The 13499-nt window shown below is 28.7% G+C and overlaps 2 protein-coding genes across 2 annotated transcripts in view; one reads left to right on the forward strand and one right to left on the reverse strand.

The window, feature by feature from the left end:
- The first annotated feature begins 240 nt into the window (after positions 1-240).
- LOC108720807 (thioredoxin domain-containing protein 17) lies at positions 241-3318 on the forward strand. The gene is made up of 4 exons (XM_018445013.1): positions 241-499; positions 1946-2027; positions 2618-2715; positions 3245-3318. The coding sequence occupies exons 1-4, from the start codon at positions 346-348 to the stop codon at positions 3265-3267; spliced, it is 357 nt and encodes a 118-aa protein (XP_018300515.1). The 5' UTR covers positions 241-345; the 3' UTR covers positions 3268-3318.
- LOC108720806 (SEC14-like protein 2) overlaps positions 3245-13499 on the reverse strand; it is a 19936-nt gene continuing 9681 nt past the window's right edge. Inside the window, exons 3-11 of the mRNA XM_018445012.1 lie at positions 10715-10784; positions 9776-9819; positions 7594-7711; positions 5568-5777; positions 5417-5497; positions 4373-4572; positions 3686-3828; positions 3465-3619; positions 3245-3356 (exon numbers count right to left, since the gene is read on the reverse strand). Coding sequence (XP_018300514.1) covers positions 3253-3356; positions 3465-3619; positions 3686-3828; positions 4373-4572; positions 5417-5497; positions 5568-5777; positions 7594-7711; positions 9776-9819; positions 10715-10784 — 1125 coding nt within the window. The 3' untranslated portion in view covers positions 3245-3252. The remainder of the gene's footprint in view (positions 3357-3464; positions 3620-3685; positions 3829-4372; positions 4573-5416; positions 5498-5567; positions 5778-7593; positions 7712-9775; positions 9820-10714; positions 10785-13499) is intronic.

A 13499-nucleotide genomic window follows, 5' to 3' on the forward strand; every position in this document is an offset into this window, starting at 1 on the left:
AATATTAAATAATATTATGCGCTTATAGGGTATATAGATCGTGCGCTTGCAAATTGTGCAATTTTACGAAATCGCATCCGAACGGAAAATCATTGCTTAACAAGGGAATTGTTAAATGATTTATACGATATATATATATATATATATACTGATATAATTCGATGATTACTTATCGGTTGTCGTTATCGCGCTGAACATTGGATAACACGACGATAACGCGTTGTACGTTGCAGATAAATGGAGTAATTAAGTGTCCTACAGGCGACAGAATTTCATACGTTTGCCGTTCGTCCATACTCGTAACAGACGCGAGCGCCGAGCTCTGTTCGCTCATATTTGCTAAAAATGGTCCCGTCGATAGAACGTCGGTACGTGCAAGGATACGAGAAGTTTTTCGAAGTTATAAAATTAGGAAGTCCACAAGAGCCGAATTACGTTCTGTTCACCGGCACGAAGCTGCCGGATACCGGCAAGAGTTGGTGCTCGGATTGCGTAGAAGGTGAGCGGATCTTTCTTTTTTTTTTTTCGTGTCGACATAACCTAACTCTCGAGAATTATCTGGTATTATCGGATCTCTTTGGATAGCCAGAGCTGTTGGAGGCGAATTTTGCAAAATATCTATTGTAAATTTTCTCGGCAGCCTGAATGGCGGAATGACGTCAAAAGACGTCATAGTGGTGACGCAGATCAAAATAGACGTCACTGTGTTTGAACGTCATCATCGATCGGATTTAGTGCCTCATCTATAGTTATTATTACTGACGCAAGAAGTGTCATGTGAGCGTTAGTTAATTAAATTGAATTTTAAAACACCTATTGTTTTAGAGCCGGATTTAACTAGTGTTTATATGACATCGTTTATTTGATTAGTGTTTGTATATTTTACATCAGTTGTTAATACTTATATGGATATTACTAAACTTTTAATTAATTAGTGACGTGTAAACGTAGTCACTGACGTCTAGTAGATCATAATAGACGTCACTACGTCGTTTTTTGATGTCACTCTATTTAAGAGAGTGTTAACAAAAAATATGACAAGATGCTTTTCACGTAGTGACATAAATCGACAAATATTATATTTTTCTTAACATTTAGAGAGCAATAAAGGTAGAAAGACATTTATATTGACTTGTGCGCGATGAAATGGAAAGCATTCAGTGTCGACTTATTTCAGTAAGAATGAAAAAAGTCTCATACATCTATATCCAAATATATCCGAATGTAATCTTGAAATCTGTTATCGGAATATCACTTCTAAAAAATTAAATAATAATAAAATGTAAAAATTTGATATTCGTAAAGTGATATAAAACTACACAGTCAAACACAGCATTTTTGCTGTATACAATCGACTTGTATTATAGTTGGAAAGTACAGAATTGTGCACTGTTACATAATGTTGTTTGTATATGTTGCTAAAAAGCACTCAAAATCTGTCAATAGTATATTATGGTAAATTAACTGCAGAATTCAAGTAGAATTTGCTATTAATATTATCTGAATTATATATTTCATTGACCGCTTCATGTTCTAAAACTAAGTTAAATATCAGTAATCTTCAGATCAGATTTCTAAAATACAAGAAATATAATAGGAAATGATACGATTATAATGATGAAACGATGCATAAGATTATATATTTCCGTAAATAAAAAAATTTATCAATTACCTGGATTCTATAACGATTTTTGTACTATTCATCATTTAGGAATTTCATATCAAAATACAAATATAAGATTAAGAAATTTAGTTGAGAGAAAATTGTTTGAAATATTTTATTAAATATTATATTTTCGTTAATTAGTTTTAAGTTAATAATTTCTTATTTACTTTTATGTATATATAATACTAGAAATGAGCAAATGTAAATATGCATTAATGTTGATACAATTGATTTTAAATAATCAGTGCATTTACTTAGTATTACTTCATTTTCTTTCAGCTGAACCATTTATTGAAGCTGGTTTCGCAGATGTACCTCAGGGTACAGTATTACTAACAGTGGAGGTAGGGGACAGGGCGTTGTAAGTATATAAAATATTCATATTATTGCAATTGTTATTTTTATATGAAATCATGAGTATATACAATATTATGTAATAATTGTTATTTAATAACGTAAAATAATATATAATATGTATGTATAGATGTCATTTTAATTACCACAGAAAAATGTCTCAAAAATATGAAAGATACAGGAAAATGTTTCAAACTGAAATTGTATGGTCTGAAGGAAAATAAAAAAAACGATAAAATCAATTTTTTATCAAATTGTATTTTTATGGCTACGACCGTTTTTTAAATGGAATTGTATGATTATTTTACATATGATTCCTCTATACTCTTATATACAGAATGATTAGAGAAATCATTATGGGAAAAAAATCATACAATTTCATTTAAAAAAATGACCTACATATGACCATGAAAAAACGACTTTCTTGAAAATTGATTTTATTATTGTTTGTCCTCCTTTAGTTCATAAAACTTTCGTCTGAAACGTTTCTCCGTATCCTTTATATTTTTCGAGATATTTACTTACGGCAATTAAGATAGAATATATCCTGTAATATAAAAGAGGAAGTTTTAAAATATCTTTTATACACTTTCCTAGCTGGAAAGATCCAAATTGTCCATTTAGGACAGATCGTTGTACCAGGTTGAAGGTCTTGCCGACTTTAGTTAAATGGAGGACTGAGAAACGTTTAGAAGGTGATCAATTATTGAATCCTGAACTTATCGAAATGTTACTGTCAGATGTAGATGCAGACTAAAAATATTTGTAATACATATTTCTATATTTTTTTTTTATAAAAAATGCATATTGAATTATAAATGTACATAAATCACATTTTCACGTACGATTGTATTGTATATTCATTCTTTTTTATAATCATCATCCTTTTTACCCTACTTTGAAAAAAGATATAGAGTATACAAATAAAAATTACTTAAATTTAACTAATAAAATATATTTATTTTTTAAGCATTTGTATGCATATATGCCATAATTATATTGTAATAATCTACAATCTTTTGAGCAATAAAGAAATAAGGAAAGAAAAAGAAATATCGAACAATCAATTAAAATACTGCTATAAAATATATAAATTACAAAGAATTTACTTTATATCTACATTTACTATGAAACTATGATGTAACATCCTTCCGAAATTTTAGCTTGATCTATTACAAGTATAAAATACAAAAAACACTAATGTTATTATAAATTTCCTAAAAGGATCCATTTTATTTCACAATTGATGCCACTGATGCTGGTGGTAATATACGTACAGCATAATGAACCTTCTTATTCCTTAAAATACTGTAAGTATTGTCGAAAACGACAGAATCTGAAATAAAATTTAAACAATAAGAATCTTATTGGACCGTACATGTGAATAAAATTTAGGTAACAACGTCATTATTTGTAGAATGCTGCACAAGTAATATGAGCTTACAAGTTGTCGGAGTTTCGCAAGTTAATAATCCAATTTCATCCGATTGATGAGACGCAACCCTCCGAATAGGTATAACTTCTGTTTTCTTTCCATTAGTTACGTCTTTTTTCAGAATTCCAAATTTGATGTCATGACCTTCGCTTCGAAATTCCCAACTGAATACAAGAATATGAATTGAAAAAAAAGAAACTTTTCCTTCCGACATGTTGTAAAATATTTACCTTAAGATGGAACCCACTTCGGGTGCAGAAATATCGAATTCTAACTTTCCTCCTTTCCGAACGACGACGGTAGTATAATCCTCGTTTGGTTTATCCATATTGTTGATGTACATTTCTTTAGGTATCTTACCACCTTGGCAAATCTGACAACAATTTTAATTATTATTTTTCGAAATAGTATACAATATATATTTTACATTTAAGGCTTCTGTCTACTCACTGTAATTTAGATTATAATGTCAAAAGCGAGAAAAATACATAAGGAAAACTTGCAAATTATATTAAAATGCATTTTTTAATATATTTTGAAAGAATTTCATTATGTATAGTTTATTGCTTCTGACGTCATCAATTTTACGATCCGTAATGAATGGTCAGAAGCCTTAAAGAAAATCAAGTAGCTTTATTATCCTAAAAAAAAAAAAAGAAACGAATAAATGCATCTTATAAAGCGAGATGCAAGAGTTTACAACAAAAAGCCGTTTACAACAAAATTCTTCGACGAGATTTACAGATTTTTTAAACGAAAATTTTTGAGGAGAGGTATTAATTTCAAATATTATATTAACATTTAAATTAAGGAGTAATTAAGCTTATTACAAAATTTCACATATTCTATCGAAGTTTTCATTTCACCGGCTATTTTGTGTTGTGTATGTAATTTTGAAAGGGATTTAATTAAAATACTTTTGAAGTGTATCTCGGGTTGCCATCTGGATCTGTTAGTGTTCCTCCATAATGGGCTGGTAGTTGATCCTTCGGTATGATTTTAAGAATTGCTGCTTTCCATTTCAACGGCTCGGCTTTATAGATTTGTATTTTCGACAATGTATAGTCGTCTATAAATCTCTTAATAATGGTAAAAGCGAAAGCAAAGACTCTTGGAACTGCAACAATGCATACACTAATAGTTTCTTTTTCTGTTTCTAAAAATCTTCTAAATAAGTCAATTGTAAGCAATTCATTCTAAATAAAAATCACGAAGAATTATTTCGAAAAAGTTATTCTATAAACTTTCACATAGTAATAATTGTAATAATTTTTTTTTTATTATATGTATATGCTAACTTATTATCAAACGAGTCAGCATAGCATTTTCAACGAAAATTCAGAAAGTTTATAAAACAAGAGAATAATAAAAAGAAATAAATGAATAAGGATTAATTTTTCATATTGAATCGGTCATTGCAGATAATAGCGATTAGTTTTCAAGCCGTTGAGACTATTTGATATTTTGAAAAGGAATGGAATTGTAAAAATTTCGGGATATTCAAAATTAATACGCATCTTGCATGGATAACGTATCATAATGTATCATGCTGTGACTCATTTGATGGTCCATGTGGCTTAAAAATGTATATATTATAAAAATATATATTAATGGACACAACATGAAACAATGTTAAAACGTATTTTTCGTATTTTATAAGCAGTCCTTTTTAAAAACAAATAAAAATAATAAAAGGATTTTCAATCACAAACAATAGTGAAGTGGAACCAACCTATCACTTCAATTATGATATATATACATCAAGAGCAAAGCAATTAAAGAATAGTACACATATTTACGCTCTAACAATCGCGTTGCACTCTCATTATATTTTATTAATTTTCTTTTTCAGTTCTCTTTAAACAGACAATATATTAAAGAATATTTATTTTATTTTAAGCAATAACGTCAAAATAAAATCGTGCTGGTGCATTACGATTATTATATTTTATTAAACTTACCGTTGATTATGAAGCACATCTTTAGAATTTCCGGATAGTTCTCTTCATACATTTGAATGAGGGTGATGACGAGCTCGCCAGCTACACCGATAAAACAATAATAGAAAAAAAATGACACAATGTCTTAAGAAGAATTTATTAATATTTTTACCTGGTTTCCACAAATATTGCTTAAGATTAAATCCTTCCATATCGAAGATAACGGTCAATTGATTAGCGATCTGCCCATGCTTCTTGGATTGTTCTCTGGCTAAGTTCAAATAATCATCTAACAGTTTTATCATAATTTTGACGAAATCCTTCTGTGTTATTACATGTAATGCTCCGTACATGTCCATACCGACAAATGTTACGATGATCACTGTAAAAATAATATACATATACATATAATAAAAAATGATATAATTTTTTAAAAAAGGATAAGCAGAGCATTTCTCCGATCTCAAATTAATTTTCATAATTTTTTTATGCTTAAAAGTTTTTTTACTTTATTTATTATACCTTCTCTCTATCTTTTATACCTATAATATAAAAATATCACAAATCAACGTTTAATATTCGATGCAATAATAAAAATTTGACACAATTAAATGATAATTTTTTTGTCGATTTCAGATTTATGAACATGCAGGAATAAAGTTTGAATATAAATTATCTTTATCGATAACAGTCAAAATTTGTTCGATGCAATTAAATTTTTAAGAATTTTTGATAATATTGAGTAGTCCCAAATAACAAAATGACTCTTTCAGTTAGAAAATATTCGAATGTTCAAGTGTTAAAAAACGATATTTTTCCATGAGAGAGAAAGAAAAAGAGAGAATCAAAGGAATTAATTAAAAAAGATAATATGCTTCGAAATAACCGTGGTCATGTGGCCTTCGTGTGTCAGACATATTTTGTGAAGGAAAAGTATTCCTGAGAGTTGAATGAAGACCTTGACCGAGTTACCGAAATATTGAAACCTGTATTTCAGAATATGTTAGATTTATTGTTATTGTTTTTTTTTAACAAAAAACTATTCCGAAAGAAGATTTTTATTTTTGTTGTATAATTTTCATATTGTGTGCGTGCGTGCGTGCGTGTTTTGATTTATAAAGATGTGATATTATATATATATATATCATATCTTTATAAATGACATTGTACTCGAACTTTTACTGTAATTATATTGATTGAAGTTTATCAGCAGAATATTTGTTTGTTTAATATAATACATATCTTACAATTTTTATTATTCGCGAATTTTTCTTACAATAACATTTTATAATATTTCGAATAATTCGCAGGGTTGCGAAAGTTACTTTACAAGTTACTTACTAGTTCTTTTTTATTATAGAAATTAAATATAATAAATTCGAGGATTTTATTTTTTATATTCTGTTTTTGTATATTTTATCATTTGGTCCAATTTTGTATTACTTTTTGTCAGGGTTGGGTAGTGCTAAATTAAAAAGATAAAAGTTAAGTTAAAAAGTTAAAAAGTTAATTAATTTTAACTTAACTTAGTTACATTTTAGACTCTTAACTTTTTAACTTAATTTAGTTACATTTTATCGGTAATTGTTAACTTTTAATTTGATTTTTTTTAAGTTAATCCTCAGACACAATGCGAGAGGATAATGAGTATATAATTTAGTAATTTTATATTGTATAATTGTTATTTGTGAACAAATATAACCAGATTCTTTAATAAATATGTTGTGAAAAAAGAAAAATATGAAAAATTATGTAAAATGGTTAAACTTTTTCTTTTTTCTTTTTTTTATTGTTCATTTGGACCAAATTGAGACCAAATTTAACATTTAACTTTTCAATTACTTTTAATTAAGTTAAATTTTCAAGGCTGTTAACTTTAATTTAACTTAGTTAAGAAAAAAAGTCAACCCTGCTTTTTGTATTACTATTTCTATTACTCAATTTCTATAACAAACACATAAGAAAAAATATAAACACATGAGGTAAAACCTTAAAAAGTAACTTATAAGGTAACTTTCCAAACCCTGACAATTTGAGTGTTTTTCTCACTCATTTAATATATATGTCTGTTTTTTTTATAATACTGATAGAAATTGATATTATATATTGTTTCAATATGATGCTATAAACGTAAAAAGTTTAAAACAGATTTACGATTCAAAGATTGATTATACTGACTATAACAAAAGAGATTTTACCTGGTGCTCCATCTTTGTCGAATCCACTTAATCCATAAGGCAGGTATGGTTTTATTTTTTCAGGAATTTCCGATTTGTCTAAATTATCAGCATCCCACCGTTTTCGCCATTCTAACGACTATAAATAAATATTTTTCTTGTTTATTTCATTATTGAAGAATATGTATTGTGTCGTTCTTAATTATCAAAATTATCAATGTTTTTGATAGGTATTTTTCTGATTATTCTATTATTACACTAATAAACATGTGACTTGTTATATTGTATTTTTATTGTTTTGAATATTTTACAATAACATCTATAATATGTGCACATACCTGTGCTGCTATTTTTATTTTAATTAGATTTTATATAATAAATCTTAAAAAATTTAATCAAGAGATTTTTCCATCACTTTTATTTTTTGTGCAATAGCGCAAAATTAAAAAGTATAAATGTAATACACACGTAACATAATAAAATATCATAATACAACATGAAATATTTCCATATGAAATCGTTTTCTTTATAACATTAACGTATTCATATAATTGTTGTAAAAATTAAATTTCTTTCGTGAAAAACGATAATAAATTAATTAGATTGTACTATAAATATAGTATAATCAGCCATTTATTGCTTGACATACTCAAAATAGATGTAGATGACAGAAAAAAGTCACATTACAGTTTAAATAAATTGGCGGTATAAGTAAAAAAATGAAATTTTTTAAAATTATATCTGTTATAAATTATTCAAAATTCGTAGATTACAGTAATGTAAATAGGTTAAAACATATTTAAATTTATCATAAAAGTTATGCATTAATATCTTTTAATATAAAATTATTGAATTTAAAAAAATGTATAAGTATAAAAAATATCACGTATTTAGTCCACCCAAATATTACGTTTGTAACAGAAATTCAAAATGATTTTATCGTTCTGTGCTATTCTTCCGTGTAATATTTGTGTAAATGAATACGGCTTGTAGGTTTATATGTTACGGTGTAACACGTACCGTTGGAACGTCTTTAGTCGGTACTAAGATATCCGGAGACACACTAAAGATGAAAGAAATGTTTCTCATAATTTACAGTTAACCATTTCAGGAATAACGGGGTTTCACGCGGAATAGAAAGTGAAAAAAGATAATTTCCTGAAGAAATTACTTTGGAAGATACCGAGCCGTATCATAGATCTTCGGTTTTCAATCATTATGAAACTTCTCAGCGCAAGAATACGGATAATGACTTCGCGAACGTGCTTCAGAGAATCAGCACATTACTTTCGACTTACAAAATGGCATGTATAGAGAACAACTTTCTATTTCATATAAAATATCTACGAGAACAAAAAAGCGGTACTGTTGACAGCAAATCCTCAACATCCGATATGAACCCGGAAGGATACTTTCTTTAATTTATTCACGATAGAATTAACTACGATTACTTTGAATGATATTAGCAATTATTTAGTCGTTACTTACATAAAAAGATCGTTAAATTATTGTCTTCACATTAACAAATAATGCAAAACATTAAATCTATTATGTTTGCTACACATTAAATTTATTATATACAGGTATGTAATATTATTGAACATATATATTGTACATTAATAAATTCATTATTATTAAATCAAAGAATATTTATAAAAAATAATTTAAAATTTATACATTTATCCATCTATCTTTGTTTAATTTATGACGTGAGATAACGTTTCTATCAGACGAGATGGATTGACAATGAGGTGACATACATCTTGACATTCTTGACCGGCATTCAATTCCGATGAATAGAATTCATTCACAAAAAATAGATGAAGATTTCTCATCAAGATACGACACACAAAAGAAGTTTTTAGGTTGCAACGAGCTGTGACGCGACTCACTAAGTTTACGTCTGACGCGTTAATATTTAATGAGTCGCAAGTAATTCACGCGGCAGAGAAATTTAAAAGACTCGATGACCGTATCCGGAACGTGTTTCACCAGACTTTCTCAATTGGATTCGCCTGTGTTTTGTGTAATGCGAATAGTAAGTCTAATCTGAGGGAAAACGGAAGTCGAGTATGTAACCGGCGTAGCGTCCGGAGACAGATAATGTAAAATACACATGCATTTTATTTAGCATATAAGTGAAATATGAGAATGTAAGATATGCGATTGCGATATCAGAAAAAATTCTTGCACAATTACTTACGTCTCTCAGCATTTTTTCGGCTGCCGTAGAATCCCATTTTCTTGCTAAAAAGAATAGAAATATAAATTTATTTTAACTTACATCGTAAATAATACATTTCTCAGAATTATTTGAATTATCGATAAAAAAAATATTGCTTTATATGTTACAATATTTATATGTATATGTATATCTATTTTATATGTATATATTGATGCAAAATTTATTCATTTATTGTGTAATTTGCAAGTGCATACAATATATCAAATAAAATTTATACATACATTATTGTACATTATTGTACAATATAAAAAAATAATAATAAATATACAGTTTTTATTCATGTAATCACAGAGTTATCGCGTTTTATTTATTTAAAATAAAATTTATTAAATTATTATTCCAATAATATTGTTTCAATATACATTAAAAACGTTTTCATTATGCATTGGCGTTGTTTATTGGAGATATGAGTCGTAGCAATTTATGTGACTCGCAATTCTATAGAGGCAGCTAATAATAACCGATAATTTTGAGTTTTCTCAATTTTGTAGGTTTGTTTCAAAACAATTTAATCACTTCGCTAAGTGCCGCTTCGAAACGTACACATGCACACATATAAAAATAGGTAAAAGACAATAGAGTCACATCAATTTATGTGTGAATATTTCTCACGATGCGCATGACTACGTTACGTACACATAATACAGGATGAAACATTTATCGAAGTCACGAAGCATGGCTTCTTATTGTTAGATAATGACTGCATTATGCAGAAAAAATAGTTTTGTAATTATTGTAAAATTATTTAATATGATTGTTTTTGCCTTTAGTTGCTCACTGGATCTAAATATATAAACCAATCATATTCAAGAATTTTAAAACAATTGCAAAGATTTTTTTCTGTTAAACGCAGCCATTATTAATTGGTTATTGGGGAGAGAGGGTAGAGAGCCATACCTCTTAACCAGCGAAGCAGAAAGTAGTCATCGTGCTGTGGCTGTAGGATATCTTGCACTGACCGTCGGAACTGCATGAAAAGAGAAGAAAGGAAATATATAGATCTGCTTTGTTAATTTTTTATATAATACATTATATAATATTATTATTGAAAGCGTTCACTTTCGATTGCAGAATTGTATGATTTATGATATTATTATAACTTTATTTGATTTATAAATCGTACGTGAGAACGAAGAATGAAATTACTTTATAAATATGTATAATGTATGCATATGCGCACACATTATAAGCAATTATATTTATTTATTTTCATCAAAATATAATATGCTTACGTAAAGATTGTATTATACATTTTTTTAGAAACAGTGCACACTGACTTTGTTTATTTTGTTTCGCATTACCGTTGCACTGCAAGGTTTTCAACCTGCTATTCTTAATTATGATTTATAGGAAACAAATGCCACCGTGTGATATAATAATAATGATGTACGCGCGAGGAAGTGAAACTTCCTTGTCGATTCCTGTAATTATCAATGTTATCTCCGTGAAAGAAAGAAAGAAAGAGAGAAATGAAAAAGGTCCGTACTGAGTTGTTACATTATTAAACCTAATCAAAGTGTCTACTTTCACTTAAAATCACGGAGAGCGCAGAGTTCGGTGATATTAATATTTACCTCGCGTATATCTTATATAAGATGTTCATCTTCAAAGAATATAATCTTTTTTATACAGAGAAGTTTGCTTTTTATATCAAATGATTAGATAGAATGCGCGTTGCAAGACAACAAAGGTTTAAAAAATTAAAAGCAATTTAAAGATTATCTCGTATAATTCACTAACCTGAGGTTACAATTATATGTTTTACTACGTGTGTGTATATTGATTAATTTTTTTACAATTTAATTGGCTTTTATTATTCAAATGATTTTAGTTTTTCTCTTTAGTTTATGCTACGTAAATACATTATTACAAATTAAAATAGAATTCACATTTTTCCTCGAGCATTCGTATCACTTGATTATTCTTAAAAGTTGCTTAAAGGCTTTAAAACAATTCCACGTATGAGACTCAGTGACGGATTTAGACAAAGGTTACGTTTACACCGTGCGCTTAGTCCGCGACCTATACGATAGATATCTTTGATTAATATACAGGATAAACAAGGACGTCTATTGTATAGGCCGCGGCCTAAATGCACGGTGTAAACGTAACCTTTGTCGGTGTAGCCAAAGGCTCACGGGGCCCGGACCTAGCGGCGTCATCCTTCTAGGGACCAAAATTAAAAGGTCTTTTCTTTTTCCACATCATGTTCTGAACTGGTATTCACTGATGCAGTAAGTTAGAGTGAGACAGGTATAGTTTGTTTCACTCTAACATATTGCACTAGTTCAAAACTAGTACAGAATTCTTCGAAAAAGAACAAACGTAAAGTTAATTTTATATTTGTGCAGGATTGTCATTTGTGACGCATTTTTGCCAATATAGCACCTTGAAGTAGTGCTTGGGCGCACAAAAATAAAATCTTGACGTTTTGGTAAAAAAATGATATCTTTCGATACCTTTTTTTTATTATTCATTTATCTGAAAGGGGCACCAAGTATCTTAAAGGAGCGCCAAGAAGTACAGGGTTTAGGGTGAAAAAATGTGTAAATTTGCCATTGATGAGACTTTTTACAATTCTACGTATGAATTTATTTATCTATTCATGGATATCGCCTTGAACAAAATGTGAAATGCATATGCATTCATTGGACAAAATATTTTTGCTAAAAGAAGGAAAGGAAAGAAGAAAAGAAATATTAGCTTATTGTTTTGTCATCAAGTTAATCAAAATAATTCTTTTTCTTAAAAAAGAAAATTATTTGCACAATTAATCCTTGTCCAATTATCAGAACACGTAATTTTCCTGATGATAGTTACAATATAAAGTAAATATAGCATGTAACAAAAAAGTATTGCTGCAAGGAGACAACAATTTTCGATTAGATTTTAAGTCTATGAGAGTAGCATGAACTGTAATGAAAGTTTTCAGTAGAGCTGGATAGTTGAACAAGATTAAAGCATAGATTATAGCAGTTAAAATTCTTCTTACGAATAGTTGGAGGAAAAATCTTAACTATTCCATTAAAAAATCGCGAATTGTTTCATCATAAAATAATTGCCCTTCGCATGCACGAAATAACCGAAATGATATGATAGAATATATGTCGATCTCTTGCGTGAAAGATGTTATGACACTGATCTCATTTCTCAATAAACAGGAATGGAATAAAAGGGTGCAGACAGGAGTGAAAAGATCAGAAAAGGTCGCACATCGTCATTATAATTATCGAACGAAGTAAACCGGTTTCTCTTTTAAAGAACTGGACTTGTTTGTAATTGCGATGGATTTTTTTTCTCTGCATGTACGTCGGCTAATAAAGCTAATGATATTGTTTTGTTATTAAATATTCAATAATCGCATAATGAGCAAAAACGTTCTTTCTTTCACATTGTTATGAAAGTAATCGAGCGTGAAACGCTAATAAAAGAAAAACAGATTCTAATCGAACTTTACAGACGCTCAGTGTAGCTTTTTATATTCGCTGTTTGTTTTAAATGCAAGAAGTAATAAAAAAAACAGACATCTTTTGACGCCTTAATATTAGTTTTCATGATGCTAACTACATTCGTACATTTAAAAAGGTTCATCGAGTACTGAATGAAGGTCGCGCATGTTTAATCTCCGTCATAGCTGCAGACAATAGCAAGCCATTTATACACTGAAAAAAAAGATTGGCTG

This window comes from Mycetomoellerius zeteki, unplaced genomic scaffold (genome assembly GCF_001594055.1).
Source record: "Mycetomoellerius zeteki isolate Tzet28-1 unplaced genomic scaffold, Tzet1.0 scaffold155, whole genome shotgun sequence".
NCBI lineage: Eukaryota > Metazoa > Arthropoda > Insecta > Hymenoptera > Formicidae > Mycetomoellerius > Mycetomoellerius zeteki.